Genomic DNA, 19781 nt, shown 5'->3' with positions numbered 1-19781 from the left:
CAGTAATTGCTGAGAGGATCAGGTGCATATTGATTCAAAGAATTAAGATATAATCCTATCGGAAGGTTTTTAGAAGCTTTTGCATAACACACTTCTAATTCTTTATTTCTTTTTGCAGTCGGAAAGGCACTTTATTATGCAAGTAGTTTGTGAAGCAACACAGTGTCCAGATACAAGGGTAAGTGATGACATGATGTCATGAACTGTCTTTGCACCCTCCAGTGACCTCTGAAACTTTAAATGTCCTATTTAATGAAATAGTGCTATAGGAATAAATATACAAACTCATTTAATTGGACTGGGGAGTAATTTAATAGTTAATGGTAATTTGCGTTGATATTTGCTTTCCTTTGTTTTAGTTGTGCTATTTGATTTAGACTATGGATGTGCTGCTAATGTGTATTAGTCCCTAAAAAGAAAGTTTGTGACAGTTGCAGGAATTTTGCATCTAGAGTAATATTTTCCTTGTGTTTTCTTGGTGTCCTCAGAGAAATGTCATGTCATGTCTGACTTGCTTCTTTATGTGACAGGTACGAGTGGCTGCCTTGCAGAACTTGGTGAAGATAATGTCCCTCTATTATCAGTATATGGAGACATATATGGGTCCTGCTCTTTTTGCTGTGAGTACTGTAGATCAAAAATGGACTGGCACCTTAACTCCTGTGCGCTCATACTTGTAAACAAAGGGGCAGAAATTAAGGTTAATTCTCCCTTGTGTCTGCCACCCAACCCCTGCAATGCAAGAACTGGAGAGGGAAGAATGGCTTTTCATGTCACAATTTCCTTCCCCTGCTCCCAGTCTAAGTAGGGTTTCTTTTCTTACGAGGGTGGGTTAGGACTGTTTATATACTAACCATATTCTTCACTTATAGCAGCTTTCCGTTTCTAAGACTGAATCCTTGTGTGGACATACTTCCAGCGACAATATTCATGTAGTTATATCATAGCATTGTGGTGGTCACATTTTACACATTGAGTTAAATGTCATTGGCAGAAGAGCCCATAGTCCCTAATTCTTGGTTGCCCTGCTTTAACTCCAAGATTAAGTGTGGCAAATAGATTATTAATGTGAACATAAGTGTCTCACTTCTTCACAGCAATGGTTGTCAGCAATACTCAAAATGCCTTTTCATATGTGTTAAGCAGACTGTAAAATAAGTAATGCCAATCATAGGGTAATCCGTGAAACAGACACTGGCAGAAATTCCTTACGCTTGTCCCATCCCTTTACCCAGGATTGAAATTCTGCTTGTTGGTTCAGGAGGAGGACTTCTGTGCCACGCTGTGAAGAGGAAATTTGTTTCTTAGTCCCTTCTACACTGAAATTTTGTTTTGCTGTTTTTCTATGTGGCAGTTGCTACGTGATGTTGGTTGGGCACCTAGCTTGTAAATATGGCAGATTCACAAATCAGCTGGCTGTGCTGTATTCACTGGAGACCACACCTTGTCCTTTTGATTGCCTGTTCTTTTACAGACTTGAGGCACTAGAGGCTGAGTCTAGGTAGCAGTGAGGTCTCTAGTTAACTGTCTGGTGTGGCTATTACTTTGATGTCATTTATTTTATGAGTGTTTCTTTTGCTGTTAATTTCTATAGCATTTCTTTTCCTGAATTATTACCAGATGCTTCAAGGTGGATACTTATTGTACAACTATAACGCAGTCATCTTTGAGACAGATAAATGCAGCTAATTAGCATATAACATTACATAGTTGTCAAGTCAGGACCGTCTGTTCTTATGGAAGAGTGATTGATAGAATCTTTAATACACAGGCTGAGGATTCAGGGCTTCTCATTTGTCTCAGTTAAAGAACTATATATTGTAGATGGAACTGTATTTTGAAGAGAAATTAAGCCTACATTGATTTCAGATAAATAACAAAACGCACAACTCACAAACATCTCTAGATTTTCTTCATGTCCCAGGTTGCCTTCTGCCATCCACACTGCCCTCTTCTGTACCACTAAACTTGGCAATACCTTCAAAAGCAAAACCACTTAAATGTAAAAAGCAGCAGGTTTTTGTAAATATGCAAATTTCAGACAGTATCTTCTCTAGTTTTTGGTGCAACCCTATCTTTTTTGGTGAGGTCTCCTTTCAAATGCCTCCATATCTGTTATAGCTTGTTACTGTGCATGTCTGTATTTAGGCAACAGGCATGAACAATTAACTGCTGTTCCACAGTCCTTAAAGGACAGTGTTCTTATTGCCTAGTCATAGTCTGTCTTGAAATGTGGAGATCTTGTTTAGCAGCTGGCGTATGGTGGAAACCTATATTGGCATAGCTATGTCTCTCCAGAGTGTAAGTTTTTCACACCCCTGAAAGTTGTTGCTGTTCAGACCTGGCCCTTGGTGTACACAGTGCTAGTTCACCGAACTAATTTTCTGTTGACCTAGCTACCGCCTCCTTGGGAGGTAGGTTATTTATGCCAATGGGGAAACCTCTTTTGCTGGCACAGGTAGAGTCTATGTTGTAGTGTAAGTGTAAACGAGACCTGAGAAAAAAGAGCTCTCTCAAGTTGCTTCTTGTTTCAGGGGATCTGGGTTCCTGTACCATGCTGCCATGTGTTAAGGCAGAATGACTTTTGCTAAAATATCCTCTTTGTTTCCTCTCCCTGCCATATTTATGAAGATCACAATTGAAGCAATGAAAAGTGACATTGATGAGGTGGCTCTGCAGGGAATAGAATTCTGGTCAAACGTCTGCGATGAGGAAATGGATCTGGCTATCGAAGCATCTGAGGTGAGCTTGGAATTGGTGGTAGTGGGGATTGGTGTTAGCTGAGTAAAGCAGGCAACCCTTGTTTCGAAATGTCAAAAGGCAGGGACAGAACCAAGTCTGGAAGCTCCTTGGTTCTTCAAAGGCTAGATTTTTATGAGAGTTGGATCTCAACACCTTATATAGCAGTCCTAGGTCCGTGATGAGAGATTATGCACCACTCTGAGTATTAAGTGATGCATGTCTGTTATGGAAGCTGAGACTTGTGGCTGCATAGAATACAAGGCAGTATGTTGGTTTCATCCATTTCAGGTTGCTGTGTATGAGGAGTCATTCAATAGCAAAACTTATCCTTTCTTGCTTAGATTTGAGTGTTAGCCAAGAGTTTACAAATAATCTTTTGTATTTGCAGGTACCCTGTATTTGTTTAGCACCACCGAATGATTTTTCTCGGCTCTCTTTTTGGCCAATAACTTCCTTTCACCTTGACATGCTACCCAGATGTTTCTGGTGTGAGGGCCTTGGAAATACTACAGTAGTATAAGTTGCTTGAGTGTTTCCATTATAAATCCCTGTAAATTTCTTTCACAAATTTGTGGAACTTGTGTCCATCAGGCTGAAATTCTCCAGGCCCAGTTGCTCTCTTGAGGTAAACATTTGCAGAAAGCTGGAGCCAAGTGTCTTTGACCCTTCTGAGAGGGGCACAGAATAGAACTTCATTTTTAAAATAAGACACAAAAGAGTTCTAATGCCCAAAGGACTCGGAATTGAAATTTAACAGGAGTGAAGAGGTGTCTTTGAATATTCAAATGAAATTAGGTTATGGTTTAATTATTTGAAAAGAGTATGGAAAGTGCATATTTGGGCATGGATTTTAGCACTTTTTTAAAGGATAAGTGAGGTACCATCTAAATAGCTGATATAGCTGCAAAGTGAAAACATGCTTTGGTTTGCACATGACATTGAACTTTGTGCACAAAGTTCTCAGCACATGTGAGCACTTGCCTCATTGGAGCCCTTCCTTGGTCCTTATAGTGAACAGAGCTACACGAGTATTTTCTTGAGCTGATTATTCTTAGATCTGTAAATAATTAAGATTTCTGTACCACGAACCAGTGACATTCAGTGTTACTGGCATAGTATCATACCTGTAGAAATATTTAAAGGATTATTTTTGCATTGCGTGTAACACATGCAATCTCAGGTTTGGTTATAAGAATCAACTGGCTACAGAGAGTACAGTATTCTGCTAAGTGCTTCTTAGCCTTCCTGCTTGGGGCCATTTAGTAATTGTTTAATTTGTATAAATGTTTGCAGTTTATCTTAAGCATTTTTTGTGTATGTGGTGCGTGTCCGTAGTTATTTCTGGATTAGCAAAACTGAACATATGTATCAAAGTTTTAACTTAGAGTTCAAGGGACCCTCCTGGGGAAAGAGTTCTGTTGTTTGCAGGTGATCTTAAAGCATAAAATATAGACCGCTTAGATCTAATTCAGTTTGTGATTTTTTTTTTTTTTTTAAAGAAGGGAAAGTGTTTCTGTGCAGCTGCTGAGGATTGTTTTGTAACCTTTCTTTCTAGGCAGCAGAGCAAGGAAGGCCTCCAGAGCACACTAGCAAATTTTATGCTAAGGGAGCGCTACAGTATCTGGTCCCAATTCTCACGCAGACACTAACTAAACAGGTGAGTACAACTATGTAAGACAAAACACCATTAATGTGTCCCCTGGTCATTGAATCGGTATTCTGTTTTCATGGATGATTCACTAAATGACCTGGGACTAGAAGATCCTTCAGAGACAAAGAGCTGTTGGTGAAAGCATGCTTATTCTGAACACTTCACATAGCAGCCCGGGATCTATGAAGAAACATCATGCACCACTCTGAATGAATGATGCATTATTTGTCAAACTGAGGCTCGAGGCTGCAGTGAATGCAATTGCTGGTTCTAGCCACTTCAGGTGGTCTCATTATTTTATAGCATTTCTTTAAGGCAGTTTTCCCTTTCTGATTACTGAGAGAGCTTGATAAGATATCTAAGTGTCGTCAGTGTCACATTTAGGATGAAGTGTTTAGTGTTTGTGGAACTAAGAAGAAAGAATTTAAGGTTATCTTTACCTTATTTAGAGCCTTACTTTTAGTATTTTAAATCTTACATTCTGAGCTCTTATAAAACAAGCATACGTGGTGCTGAGGACTTCTCCGGCTAATTATCCCGTGAAACAGTCCAAACAAAACTGAATGAAATTGCTTGCTGCACCAAGACTAGTTAACATGATGATAAATAACAGTTAATAAATCCATAGTATCAGATACCTCTGTTTGCTTTGTCAAGTTTGTGACAATAGGGAAATGTCTGTAATGTTAGAGACTGCTTCCTTTTCTATGGTGCTGTTTGCTTGAATGCATAGAGTTCAATCTCAGGAAACTAAACAATTGTTAAAGAACCAACCAGGAAACATAAGACAACCTCAGGTGTACCCTTTCAGAAAAGTTAAATGAACAATGCCAGGCCCATCAGGTGGAGGGACAAGCTAGCTACCTGTTTCCATCCAAATTAGAATGGGTTGTTCTTCCCAAATCTAAACGGTGTGTCAAAGGAGACCTAAAATCACAGCGCCTAAAAAGGGGAGGGATTTTGGGTTTGCTAGAAGAGACTACCAAGGGTCTCGGTGAACTGCTACAAAGAGAAGCCACAAAGGTGTAAGTAATACCCATGCAGCTGGACCTTTTGTTTTGTTTACATTTTAATATAAATGGTTGTATGGTGAAGTTTGTCACTGCAAACATGCTCTCATGGGCTCCTGCTGAGAAACTTGTGAAAGCATCAAACTAGAGTTGGACCAGTGCTTTTAATATGGTTGGGTACAAGGTGTCTGCAACCAGAGACCATTCTGTGTGATTGTACCTTGTGGTTCCACCTGGAGTAAAGTGCAGGAGGTCTGGCCTGTCTCAGGTGGTGCACATGTGAGAGAATAAATGGGATCTAGGATACAGTTTGTCCAGTAACGAATATTCACTTTTTTAGGTTATTATGCATTAAATTCATGTCTAAACTAAGTACCTGCTTATATTCTTTGTCCTTGGATCCAGCAAGATAGTTTTATCTGTAAGTGCTAGAAACCAAGCTCCGTTTGGCAAAGGCCATTTTTGCTGAGAGTGACCCAGGTGGTGGTCTCTTCCCAGGATGAAAATGATGATGACGATGACTGGAATCCATGCAAAGCAGCTGGAGTCTGCCTCATGCTTCTAGCAACCTGCTGTGAAGATGATATTGTTCCTCATGTGCTGCCCTTCATTAAAGAACATATTAAAAACCCAGATTGGCGATACAGAGATGCAGCAGTCATGGCTTTTGGGTGCATTTTGGAAGGACCAGAACCCAATCAGCTGAAGCCACTAGTTATCCAGGTCAGACTTGCCTTATTTGGACAAAAATGTATGACTTAACGTAACTACTTTGAACACTGCCCAGGAAGGGAGGTCAGAGATCATGCTTGTGTGTAAGAGTTTCAAATATTTACATGTATTTGGCAAACTCTTGTGATCAGTTGGAGTAGCCGTCATTAGAGCAGGAACCCCTTTGGGCAGCACTTGGAAAGCACTCAGTCCACACAGCTTTGGCCAGCACAAGCTTTTAACCCTGTGTATGATAACTCTGTCTGATGCAATGTGTGGGATTTGAGAAATGAAACTTGTAGGGTTCAGTGTTCCAGGCCTTGTGACTAGGATATACTTTAATTCATGGCTCTTCCTTATGTCAAAAGATCTTTGAGCCAGATATGGCCTCTTTGCTCCAAGGCCCCATTTATTGGTACACTATGGAATAAACACTCTTAAATGAGCATATGTGCAATCAGCTGCAGGCTTATTGGCATCATGCTAGGTGAATTGGGTTTGATTCTGACTTCTTACTGTGTGGTTCCGTTTTAGGCCATGCCCACTCTAATAGAACTAATGAAAGATCCGAGTGTGGTGGTTCGAGATACGACAGCTTGGACTGTGGGCAGAATCTGCGAGCTGCTCCCTGAAGCTGCCATCAATGACATTTACCTCGCTCCACTGTTGCAGTGTCTCATTGAAGGCCTGAGTGCTGAGCCCAGAGTGGCTTCCAATGTGTGCTGGGTAAGGCTGGCCTCTCCAGCTGTGTGACCATATGGGCTAGGTTTGTGCCAGCAGGGGTGGCATTGGAGGATTTATGTATCAGTTCTTGTGAGCACACCTATGTACAGAGCTGTCCAGCCATGGAATGTTTCAAACTGTCCAGCCCAAGCCCCATGCTTTGGGGGGCACATACAGCAGCTGCCCCAACTGTCCTATAGAGACAACGGTCTCCTGGATCAAAGTTAGCCCACAAGGCCCAGACAGCCTGGGGGTTACCTGGGAGGCCCAGTGTAGAGCAGCAGCAGGTTTTTTTTTCAGGGGGGGATGTGCGGGTTGGGGGGGCATGTTCATTGCAGCGGCAGGATCCACGGGGAGAGGAGCAATCCAGCAGCCTGCAGTTGTCTTCAGTTTAAAAGTGTGGTGGAGGCTACTCTTCCCTACAAAGGCCTAAGGGGGTTAACGAGAGGTCCTCAGATGACTCCTTTAACACACCCTCTTCTGCATTGTTTAGCTTCCCTCCTCAGGCAGCCAGGGCTGCTGGTTCAGTTGGGGGAGAGACACTGCAGCAGTAACTCAAGACACATGTGACCCATCTCATTTACTTGTCTGCATCCAAATTGTGCTACCTGTCCCCAAACCACGGGGCTGGCTTGGCACATTCAGCTTCACCTTCTTCCTAATGCATTTGACATTAGACAACCTAGCTACACTTCACTTTCATCGTTAAAACTTTTGTCGCTCTGAGGTATAAGAGCAAAACCACCCTCCCAATTGACCAGAGATTTAATGATGAAAAATGCTGGTGTGAACACTGCTTCGTTGGCAGGAGATGCTCTCCTGGCAACAATGCTGCTCTCCCTCATTAGGTGTGGTTTATATCTTGTTGCCTGGAAAGCCCTCTAAGTGAAAATTAGAAGCTATGCTGCACATCTTCCAACAGCACAGCACCATTGTTAGGGAAGCGGTGTAACTAAAATCTCAGACGTTATTGTTCCTTCATTACTGGTATGCCAAACCACAGTGTCTCTTGTAGCTTCCTCTCCATGGCCAAGCACAAGTCCTGCACTTAGCCTTTGTGGGTGACTTTGGTTCCTAGTGCTGGTGAATGAACTTGCCACCCCCTCACTTTCTAATGGACTATGAGCAACGGCAAGTTTTCCTTCTGCTAATCAGCTTGTTTCATACTCTGAGCTGAGTTCTCATCCCCCTGACCCTTTCCTTTTGTGTTTGGAGAATGAGTTTGGCCACACATTGAAATCTCTCCTAAGTCATTGATGCTACCATGGGGAAAGAATGGGCAGGCTGACAGGTGATTAATTTAAATGTCACTCACATGGGCTAGCCAGTTTAAGGGCTTGCCTGTGGCTGGGCTAGTTTTGCTGTTGTGATAAACTCACCTCATTGCAGAGACTCTAGTCTGTTCTGTATTTCAGGCCTTCTCTAGTCTGGCTGAAGCTGCCTATGAAGCTGCAGATGTAGCAGATGATCAAGAAGAGCCAGCGACCTACTGTTTATCTTCCTCATTTGAGTTAATAGTCCAGAAACTTCTGGAGACCACAGACAGGTATTCTCAAACTGTTCATCTCCGTCTCTGCAGAAATGCCTCCTAAAGCTCTTTTGGAAGTGATGTTCAAGGGCTTTAATTCCTCATGGCCTAAAGTTTGCATGACTGTGGAACACTAATGCCTTTTCCCAAGAGAGAAGTCCCAATTTTTCCAGTTTTTGGCCTCCTTCATCTTTATTGATATTTCTGGAGCTCCCGGTAAACGAGTGCTTTCCCTCAAGCTATAGGATACCACGTGAAACTGTGTACACAATCTGAAATGTACAGAGGTCTGTACAATATTGAGCAAGCCATTTGAGGTATTCTGTCTGGCCAGAGAGTCACGAAGTAGTCAAGATTGTAGCAAGAAAGACTAAAGGGTTCTAGAATTGTGTGTGCAGCATGGCTTCCATTACTGTAGTTTGCATCCATTCAGGGTAGAGTGGGATGTCATTTTTACTTTATTACAGTAGCATCTACGAGCCCCACAGCAGATCACAACCCTGTTACGTTAGATATGGTAGCCACACAGTAGGACTGTCGTTGCCCCCTCCAAAAACGCACAAAAATAGACAAGACAGCCATTTGCAGCTGGAGAGAGCTCAAGGCACAGACTAGGTGACTCTTGCTGATCCAATAAAAGAACCTTGGTCTTTTGAGTCCTTGTTTTAAATGCAAGATCAGTCTTTTCTTGACTAGTGTTTGTGATAGAATAAGTTAAAGTCGAGTGCCATACACAGTATGGCTAACTTCTGTACAGAAGTTTAATCTCTGCTCAATGGAGTATGCAATAAATTGGTTGTCTTAGTGTAGATGCTAGCTGACATTTCAGAATTGACATTTTGGTGTGAGGCCTGAGTCTGAATGGCAACAAACTGAACTTCCCCTATTTAAGGTGGTCCCTCTAAGTCAAGATGTGGAGGCACATCAGGACATAGTTTTGGGAAGTTTTCTGTAGTGCTGCCTGTGGCTAAATAAAGGACATTGATCATCTTAACACAGATTTTAAAAAAACTGTCAAAAATTAGCCTAGAGTCAAACCTTGGTACCATTAATACTGCACGTGTTCAGCTTCTGTTGTAACGTTGGGATTTTTATTTTTACTTATTGGTCAGACAAGGTCTGAATTTAAGCCAACGTGGACACTGAAAGCCACAAAGAAAAACACATTTTCCTTCTTGCTTAGGCCTGATGGACATCAGAATAACTTGAGAAGTGCTGCATACGAAGCTCTGATGGAAATAGTGAAAAACAGTGCCAAGGACTGCTACCCTGCTGTCCAGAAAACAACTTTGGTCATTATGGAGCGGCTGCAGCAAGTGCTGCAGATGGAGGTAGACAGAGGCCAAATTCACTACCCGGGTCCTGGGCAACCATCCTGCTCAGTGATGTTATCGCTTTGCTGTTTTCTGGATTTAATCTCTGTAGCTAAATGAGTTGTGCTGTTGATTGTATAGAAAGTCTCTTTTGAGAAGCTTGACATGGAACAAGAATGCTTGAAGCCGAATTCCTTCTAGTCTTAGCCATTGGTATGAGAACTCTATGTTTATGATGCAGCAAAAGAGACCTTTCTTCTGAATGTTTAAAAAAAATTGTTTTGTTTTCCTACAGTCCCATATCCAGAGCACATCAGACAGAATCCAGTTCAATGATCTTCAGTCTTTACTTTGTGCTACTCTGCAGGTAAACTACTTTTATCAGTTTTGATATGCATACAGAGGACATGGGTTGTATCTTATGACAAGTTCATGCATCCCAAAGAGCGCACGCTTGCAGAGGCTGGTTTCATTTTAAAAAGTTCTCCTTACACCCAACTGAGTATGAAGGGGCAGAAGAGCTTAAACGTATGAAAGGAATGGACTCTTTTCAAAACGAACCAAAAAGCCCCCCTTGTTTTTGAGGAATGAAATCCATTTTATCAACAGTGTTGAAGCAAAATACTTGTGTATTGTCACACTGGCTGTTGCATTAAGGAAAGATTGGATTGCATCAACAAACTTCAAAGAAATTAACACTGCTGCTTGTGGAAAGAGTTTTGAGTATTGAACTTGAACTAATTGAAACAAAAAAGCAGTAAAGTGGCACTTTAAAGACTAACAAAATAATTTATTAGGTGAGCTTTCGTGGGACAGACCCACTTCTCCAGACCATAGCCACACCAGAACACAAAAGCTCACCTAATAAATTATTTTGTTAGTCTTTAAAGTGCTACATGACTGCCCCCCCCCCTTTTTTTAATAGTATATAGACTAGCACGGCTTTCTCTCTGGTACTATGGAACTAATTGAAATGCACAGAGCGTCCTGGGAATTAAACACTTGGTAAAGAAAACTTCACGTTTGGGAGCATTAGCTCATTCCACTTGCTTGCCCAGTTTAAAAGGTTACTGAAAACTGCCATCCTTTTTCTAAGCCATTCAGGATATCCGTCAGCCAATCTTTCTGATATCCCAATGTTCAAACACTCCTCTAGAAGTGTTACCATGCAAAAGAGAAGAGGACACACCTGAATCCTGCCGGGAGCCATACTATTGCTGAACCCAGGATTTAGCTCTTGGGCCCTATGGTAGCATTCCTGGTGTCTTTGAGCACTGCATACACTGAAAGAAAAGGAGAATTACTCAACACCCATCTTTATCTGAAACTCATTTTTCCCCTTGCTTTTGTTGTCTGCTCAATATGGGAGTGTGACTTCTCCCATTTCCATTAACATGAGTCTGAAATGATTTAACACCCTCATGTTCAAAAGCAAGCAGCATCAGCTGGGGCTCTCTGAAATTTGGAGAGAATGAAAGTAGGTTTGAAATAATTGAAGCTAATAGTAAGATCCATCTCCTCATCAAACCCAGCAGAATTAGAGACCAGTTTAAGGTGTCTCTCCTCTCAGGAGTGAGACTGATTCCTTTCAAGCCATCTTCAATCATTAGCAAAAAGCTTAATATCACTAAAATTTGCAGTTTGATTTACTCTTTTAAGGTGTACTGTCAATCTAAATAGCACATTTTCTTGAATTTTATACTTGCTGTAGCTAAAACACCACAATTAAGTTCTTTTGGTTGTATTTATTGGTATTTTATATGTAGGCAGTTTTGCTGTTTCTGGTTAATGTCTTTCTGAAAAGACAAGTGTGCAACATAAGAAATTCCTTTTTAAGGAAGAGATCAAGACCTACTCTTTTAATTGTGAAACCCAAACTTTTTGAAATGGGTCAGTTTTAAAAATTCAAGTTGAAAACGTACCTTTAAATGCCATGTGTGAAGTACACTAGTTTAAGTTTTTTGCCAAATGTGGGTTAGAGGTTCTTTATCCTTCTCTTGTGGTGAGGGAGTGTGTAGCTTGGTGCAGGTTTTTTGTTTTAAATAGTAAACTGCCAAAACTGAATTTCTTAGGCCATCTTAAAGATGGTGATGGAGAGAACTTAGCAGTGGAAAGAGAGCTTATGCAACAGCTGGGGAAAGAGGTCTTTGAGGGACCTGATAGTGGATAGTTAATATTTCGGAATGTTGTTTAAGAAATCCAGTTTGGTAGTAATTAAGATAAAATGTCCTGCCTTTTGATACTGTGGTATACGTGGAGCATGCAGAGCAATGGGAATTACCTGCCTCTTAATGGGGCTATTAGCAAACTTCAGTGACAATCCACAATCAGATATAAAATTGCTGTTAGACTGCTACATTGGGAAATGAGCAGTGTTAAAAAGGGATTGCTGAAGTCTAGCCCAATGGAATTCCAGTCATAAATTACATTGCCAAAGAGCAGCCTGTCTGGCAGGACAGATAAACTCGGCTTGTTCTGCTAGCTGGAAAATCAAAGAGAGAGAAAATGAGAACAGCATTCTTATATTGACAAAGCATGTTTCGCAGAAGTAGCTTATAGAAAAAGAGTTGATTTTTTTTTCATAGGGCATAATATATTTTTGAATAAAACTAGCCTTCTGAGCCAGTGTGAGAGATTCAGAGGAAGAATTTAGCCTTATAGTATGTGGTGGTTGTGAGTTACAACTTTTTTTTCCTTCCCTGAACCTAGAATGTTCTCCGGAAAGTGCAGCACCAGGATGCTTTGCAGATCTCTGATGTGGTCATGGCATCTCTTTTGAGGATGTTCCAGAGCACAGCAGGGTCAGGGGGAGTACAAGAGGATGCCCTCATGGCAGTCAGCACCTTGGTGGAAGGTAAGTAGTGGCGACTGCAAAAAGTCTTTGCTTTATGCAGTGCAAGAAGCTCAAAGTGAGTTGCAGTTTTGTGATTGGTACTGCCTCTGTCCCTATCACCTGCTTTTGTGGACAAAGGCTTAGCACATAAAGTCCTTTGCTAAACAGTTGTTAGCTCAGATGGAGATTTGACTGCATGGCTGTTCCCAGAATAACACCTTCAGATCTGTGAAGGTTTGAGGCTAGCAGGTACAACAAATCTGATGGTAGTTTGATTCTGACAGAGTTTTTCTTGTTGTTTTTGCTGTAGATAGCATAGGCACTGCTTGCTGATTAGGCAATGTTCAGGGCTTTCTTTTTTTTTATACAGTGCTTAGCTCCATGGGCAGCTGATCTCTAGATGTCATTACAATTCAAATCTTATTCTGATTTACATATGTCTGTTACCATAGATTTGTGGTAATTACGTCTGTGGTCGATGTGAGCTTTTTTGTCTTTAATGTGACATCATGCAGAGACTGAAATTCTTGTTCTTCACAAATTGGTTCATGCCAAAGTTTGGGTTGCGGTGTACCAGACAGTTTTAGAGCTTCGTTGTGATTCCTCTTTAGAATGCTGTTGCTATGGCATGATAGTGAGCAATAGGAATGCATTGTGTTTTCAGACACCCCATGTTTGGATGTGAAGGTTTTGTGTGCGGGTAGAAATCTGTATGTGATTTAACTATTTGGAAAAGCGCTAATCTCTGCTGAAGACCATGTTTGAATGGGAAATGAATCTTTGGAGACAGGAGCCTCTGAAGGGACTTACTCAACTCTTGCTTCATGTTTGAGGCCACTAGCGTGGCTACTTCATTGAGGGGCTGCCCTCCACTCTCACAGGGGCTGGGTTTGTGTTTAGTGCAGAGGCACGTGTCTAATGGCTCTCAGAACATGAGTCTGAACGAGCAGAGACATTAATTCTGGCTTCCTGGAGTAGCTGCTTTCTTCGAATAGGCTTATGGCTTTGCCTGGCACCCCTTTCTGGGGGGAGAGTGGGGGATGGGGAGGATGATTTGTGACCACACTTCTTTTGAGTGGAATGTGGAATTAACTGGTCTAGTCTGCAAGTGAGGAAGAGGAATAGCTGATTGCTGGAGGCTGGCTGTGACCCTGGAAGATGGGCAGACATGTGAATGAGCAGTCTGATGCCATTTTTTGGGCAAATTCAGAGGTTAATACTCATTGAACCTGTCCAAAGGGTGCCAGACTAGACCTAACTGGTGCCAAACGAAAGAATTTGCTGGACCACGGGAGGTCAGTGTTGTCTTAGCTTAATTGCCAACACTTTCACTACTTACTGGACCTTTAGAAGACATTCGGGGGTAAATTAGAGCTAAATAGCAACACAGAACACTGAGACCCAGGCCCAGTGGCTGTAAACAAACTTTACGGGACCATTTGAAACGTGGCCATGCCTATGATAAGGGTTTGTCCAGCTAACTAAAATCTTTCTGGGTTACAGATGTTGCTGGGCAAGATAGGTTCAACCTGTAGTGGCTTGTGGATTCATTTGTGCTAATGGGCTGAGGGGAGGGGGGGAAATCAGGTATATAATATAAAAGGAAGCCTTTTATTTCATCAAATAGTTTAACTGCTGTTTAGATACAAGCGTCCCAAATACAAGTCTACACTCAGGTCCCAGAATTCTTCCATGGCTGAAATAGAACCTGGACAACCATTCCGAAAGGAAGACTTTACTATTGTCTCATTTATGCCCCTCCTCCCTGATCAACTTATATCCTACAAAGCAGGATTTTTCAAACTGATGGAATGTGACTTGCAGTTGTGCTCAGCACCCCCGTTTCCCTGTCCAGGTTAAGCCAGATTTTTTGCCATGATCCCTCTTGCACAGTCTTTTGCAGCTGTAGAACAAAATTCAGTTGTGTGGTGTCTGGCAATATAAATAAAAAATAAAAATAAAAGGCAAAAAAAATTGCTTTAAAGAGTGCTGTGTATCTGTAGGGGGAACTCGGGTATACTTTGTGAATGCTGTAGTCACCTCTGAGCACAGGCACTGTTCTCTGTCTTTAATGGAGTGTGTCTTCTGAAATTCTTGAAGTCTTTTTTGTTACAAAAGGATATTTTCTACTGGCACTCAATTCTTAGTGTAAAATCTAGTGGAGAATCAATTTGTCATGCGTCCGTTGACTGCACAGACTATTCCTGAGAGCAGCGGAGGATTGTTTTAGACATTGGGCTATTATGTAGACTGTCCTATGTGGGTTAGACCTAATTGCAGTGTTTTCTGTGCAGTCTTGGGTGGAGAGTTTCTGAAGTACATGGATGCATTCAAACCCTTCCTGGGCATTGGACTGAAGAACTATGCAGAGTACCAGGTAGGAGCTGAACCTCTGGAAACCCCATGTTCAAATCCTTAGTGTGCGTTGGTAACTTGGGATTTACAGACTTCATCAGGATTGCATCCCCTGAGGGTTATTGGCTTCTGATGATAAAGCCAGAAGGCAAGAACTTTGGGAGCTCAATAATTGGAGTCTGCACATATAATGGAGTTTATAGACTCCTTGTTCATGGCAGACCTTTGTCAGCTTGACACCCGAGGCTCTGCATAGGCTGCCTTTTCAATGGCATTGATCAGGAGAGAAGTTGCTACAAGGGATGAATTTCCAATAGACCACGAATGCCAAGGTATTTACTCTGGTGCCAGTCCTTGGCTGCTGAAATTTTTCGGCACTTCTCTTAAACAAGTATCTGTCGCTCGTTGGCATCTGGACCTCTCACCCCCAAATGGGTAATCTTTCAGATCCCTTCTTTATGACTTAATGTTTCAACGCTTAACAAAGCTGAGAATTCCATGGGCAATTGCAAATGAGGCTTGCTACTCAGTGACAATTTTAGTTACTGCCCGTTTAGTTACCACAATTTAGTGCTTTAATAGGCCAAAGTGGTAAGGATAGGCAGTGTGGGGGATTACAAGCTCATGTGGAGTTGATGCATTAACTTACTGTTCTCTTTATAGGTTTGTCTTGCTGCTGTAGGCCTAGTTGGAGACCTATGCAGAGCCCTGCAATCCAACATCTTGCCTTTCTGCGATGAGGTCATGCAGCTGCTGTTGGAGAACTTGGGGGTAGGTAGCTGTATTAGTCTATTTCAGTGAAAAGAATGAGTCTCCTAGTATTTTAAAAACTAACTGATTGATTGATTTGGGCATAAGCTTTGAGTCCACACTTTGTCATCTGGCTGCACCTCACAAAGTGGGCTCCAGCCAGCTCACAAAAGTCTGTCCAGATAAATTTGTTAGTTTTTAAGGAGCCACAGGACTCCTTGTATTTGCTTAGCTACTGAGAATTCTGATGTTATTGGCGGCGGGATTGTTTCCTGTCATTCATTTTTATTTACTAGCATATCCATTTTTAAAAAAGTAGTATAATCTTGGGTGCTCAAGTCCTCTCTCTCTCTCTCTCTCTCTCTGCCTCAGAATGAGAATGTCCATAGGTCAGTGAAGCCTCAGATTCTTTCTGTGTTTGGTGATATTGCCCTGGCCATTGGAGGAGAGTTTAAAAAATATCTAGAGGTTGTATTGAATACTCTCCAGCAGGCCTCTCAAGCCCAGGTCGATAAGGTAAGCCCGCAGTGCTCTTTGCGATGCCTCCTCAAACTTAAAATGTATATCTGCTTTAGTTGCTTGCCAAGGTCATTGCAGAGGCATGTTCTTTGTTTTCCATCTAGTCCGACTATGACATGGTGGACTACCTGAATGAGCTGAGGGAGGGGTGTCTGGAAGCTTACACTGGCATCATTCAGGGACTGAAGGGAGACCAAGAAAATGTGCATCGTGAGTGTTCTTTCCTGTGGTACAGTCTCTCTCTTTAGAGAGGGAAGACCTTTTATTTAAAGGTATGCTGTAACTTAAACCTGCTGCACTAACCCTGTCATTTCCTTTCAGCGGATGTGATGCTGGTGCAGCCCAGAGTAGAATTTATTCTGTCTTTCATTGATCACATTGCCGGAGACGAGGATCACACCGATGGGGTGGTAGCTTGTGCTGCTGGGCTGATTGGGTAAGCTTTCCAGAGTGCTTTGGCTAGAGAATGCGCCATCCTCTCTAGGGAGATGGTAGTTAACGCAGAACAGAGCGTGCGGGAGACTTTTTTTAAGGTTATCTGAAGTGCCAACCACAGATCCTTTTTTTGCAGCTCGCTGTTGGGCTGTAGCCCAGGAACAGGAGTGAAATGAGATGATTGTGCAGAGTGGTGGGTTTTCCTCACAGGCTGTTTACTGGCCTTGGTGGCCCATTTGCTCCCTGTCAGTCATTGCCACAAAGGGACAAATTTTGTACGTCTTAAAAGGAATCAGGGCCAATGATCTTGAAGGCACCATAAAATGAAATGTTCAGTTGGTGACAGTGAAGGGCCCAGTTCAGCTGTCAGTGAAGTCAAGGGGAGTCTTAAGTAGGTGTTGGATCATGGAGAACATCATCCTTTAAACAGGATACATGGATCTTTCCAGTTAGCACCGCTTAGGAGGCTGTTTAGCTCTCATGTTGCTGACTGTATGGAACAGTTTAAAGGGAACATTAGATGTGAGTCAGTCTTCCGTTGTTGCTAGCAAAAGCTGATCTAACTGGCGTGTTTCAGTCTGTGGCATTAAGCAACCATTAAAGCACTTTCTCTCCTTTTTTCCCCCCACAGGGATTTGTGTACAGCATTTGGAAAGGATGTACTGAAATTAGTAGAAGCCAGACCGATGATACATGAACTTCTAACTGAAGGAAGAAGATCGAAGACAAACAAAACAAAAACCCTTGCTACCTGGGCAACTAAAGAACTGAGAAAATTAAAGAATCAAGCTTGGTAAGCAGCCAAGTCCCTTTCCCTCACACTGCAAATTGACCATGCAGGGTAAACTACTCAGCTTGGGCCCACGGGAGGAGAGACATCACAAAAGTTTCTCACTGTAAAAGGCTTTCCCATGTTCAGCTTTCTGTAAACTTAAAGTCCAATCGGCTGCTGCTTGTACTTGAGAAAAGAATTGATGCACAGTGTGCTTGACAGTAACAAATTTCAGGTTCTCCCCTTGCAGAAGTCGGAGCTATGTTCCTGCAGGTAGTGAGTTCTAGTAGGTTCCACAATGCTATCTCTAGGTCACATGGGTATGGATTTTTCTGAAGTTAGTCGGTTGCAGGTAGTAACAATTTTTGACCTGGGTATGAGTAAGGGCTTTTAAAAGGAACAGAAGAGAGGGGTGGAGCTTTTCTGCCCATTGTGTGGTTCCTGATTGTGGAATTTGTGAAATACCAGGCCCTTCTGGTTTTGCAAAGATAATTTTTGCCTCTTCTAAGTAGCCTCACATTGGCTCCAAAGAGGAGCTTTTAAAAGTGTCTACAACTGCCTCCTCTCTGATTGCAGATCTGTTACCATTGGGATGACGCCCGAGACCCCCACTGGAAATCTCCAATCTTTTGAAAAAAAAATCCGGAAGTGAGGAGTATGCACGGATGCTGAATGTTTGGGAATGAGAGGGTGAGTGAGTGAGGCTTGAAACACACCACATTGAAAATCCCACCACAGCAACAACAGCAGCAGCGCTGTTAGTGAGCTGAGCACTGACTTGCGTAGAAAAACCAATGTCAGCTGTCTTCGGGAAGAGGGAAAGACTGGTTTCTATCAAAAAAAAAAAAAAAAAAAAAAGAAAAAAAAAAAGAAAGGGGGGTAAAAAAAAAAAAAAGCAGTCTCTTCTTCCGAAAGAGACTAGAACTCGCTTTTCTGTCTTTTGGCCAGTGCAAAGCGGAATGACTAGTCTGGGAGAGAGAAAACTAGGTTCAACTGTGGTGCTGTTTGTTTGAGGCCTGGCTTTTGCTGCTGAAGAGAGATGGAGTCTGGGTCTCTGGCCCGCCTTCTGTAACCTTTGCCACACAGTGCTGTCAGTGCATGGGATAAAAAGAGGGCTGAAGGATTTTCAGTCGAAGTGTGAGTGTGTGTGAATGAGGCGGTATCCACATTCTCAACTTCAAGTCATTGCAGTTTATCTTTTCCCAAAAAAGGGTTAGCAGTTGCATTTCACAAACTAACTGAAGTTCAGTCTACTGATGCAGCGTAAGAGATGTAAAAAGAGAAAAACCAGAAAGTCGCTCTTTAGGGCTTTTTATTTTAGGGAAACACTGACGAATGTTCAGAGCTCCCATTCTGAGTGACGCTTTTCATGATCTTGTTTCATCAAAGCGCCTTTCCTTCCTTAATATTGTTCAACTGTGAATGTAGAAATGGGGGGAGGGGGAAACGCTTGCGTTAGAGGGAATAGAAATAAACTGTCAAACAAGATTTCAGACTTAAACAAAAAAAAAAAAAAAAACCCCTAAAACCCATAAATGTAAGTGCTCAGAATTGGCAATGAGAATGCAAAGGGAAAGATTTGCTCCTGACTTGTACTGTAGCAGCCCGAAAACCCACCAAATTGTGCCAAAGAGTTTAAAAACAATAAAGTCAAACTTCAGGTAATATTTTGGATTGCAAAATGAGGATAAATTCAATGTTCAAACAAAATCTGATAAAATGCCATTTGGAAACTGCTTGGCCTTTTGTGCTTTTTATTTGATCAAATTTAATGTGGTGTTGGTCTCTTGCTGAACTTCAAAGCAAAAGGGTGAAAATTTATATAAATATATATATACTGGCTTGAGCTTACACAAGACGGCACTTGTAAAAGGTTCTATTTTTCCACTGCAGTTGAAGATTAATAAAATGGTGTCAAACATTCCCCAGTATTTTTTCTTTTTGTATTCTTGGTCTTTCCAATCCAAAGGGGAACCCATTAGCTTTTTCTAATAGTGTACTAAAAGTCTGATGGGCAACCTTGGGACAGATTGGCTGTTTGCCACTCCCCTAAGCATGCAGCTTTTTTTAATTCTCACATTAAGGATGTGAAGGATCAAAATCTCTTGTCTCTTTTTTTTAAATCTTTTTTTTTTTCTTTGAGGCATAGTCCCTCAACTATTCTGGATTTTATCAGCAATAAGACATGAAAAGTAAAGAAGGTGTGGTGTTTGAAACAATTTTTAATTTTGTCTTTTATTATGCAGTTGTTATTACTACCAGCATTTCTGAATTTGCAGCTTAACTTGGGCATTTTTAAAGCTGTTTGCCTGAGAAGGGAAAACCCTGATCTAGTGTTCTACAAGAAGTAGGTAAAAAATCTTTTATCCCCTTCCTTCCTTCTCTCCCCATCTGATCCTGGGATCTGTAATCATGGAATTGCTTCTGTTGCCTATCTGC

General features: G+C 41.8%; 1 protein-coding gene across 1 annotated transcript in view; it reads left to right on the top strand.

Moving 5' to 3' along the window:
* KPNB1 (karyopherin subunit beta 1) overlaps window positions 1-19265 on the top strand; it is a 32808-nt gene extending 13543 nt beyond the window's left edge. Inside the window, exons 6-22 of the mRNA XM_074979041.1 lie at window positions 119-178; window positions 531-620; window positions 2632-2742; window positions 4298-4399; window positions 5902-6126; window positions 6649-6840; window positions 8253-8383; window positions 9549-9696; window positions 9974-10045; window positions 12388-12532; window positions 14806-14888; window positions 15530-15637; window positions 15989-16132; window positions 16240-16345; window positions 16457-16571; window positions 17202-17363; window positions 17919-19265. Of these exons, the coding sequence (XP_074835142.1) occupies window positions 119-178; window positions 531-620; window positions 2632-2742; window positions 4298-4399; window positions 5902-6126; window positions 6649-6840; window positions 8253-8383; window positions 9549-9696; window positions 9974-10045; window positions 12388-12532; window positions 14806-14888; window positions 15530-15637; window positions 15989-16132; window positions 16240-16345; window positions 16457-16571; window positions 17202-17363; window position 17919 (1995 nt within the window). The 3' untranslated portion in view covers window positions 17920-19265. The remainder of the gene's footprint in view (window positions 1-118; window positions 179-530; window positions 621-2631; window positions 2743-4297; window positions 4400-5901; window positions 6127-6648; window positions 6841-8252; window positions 8384-9548; window positions 9697-9973; window positions 10046-12387; window positions 12533-14805; window positions 14889-15529; window positions 15638-15988; window positions 16133-16239; window positions 16346-16456; window positions 16572-17201; window positions 17364-17918) is intronic.
* Window positions 19266-19781: the final 516 nt, after the last annotated feature.

Source organism: Carettochelys insculpta, chromosome 28 (genome assembly GCF_033958435.1).
Source record: "Carettochelys insculpta isolate YL-2023 chromosome 28, ASM3395843v1, whole genome shotgun sequence".
NCBI lineage: Eukaryota > Metazoa > Chordata > Testudines > Carettochelyidae > Carettochelys > Carettochelys insculpta.
This window is presented reverse-complemented; position numbering and strand designations above follow the sequence as displayed.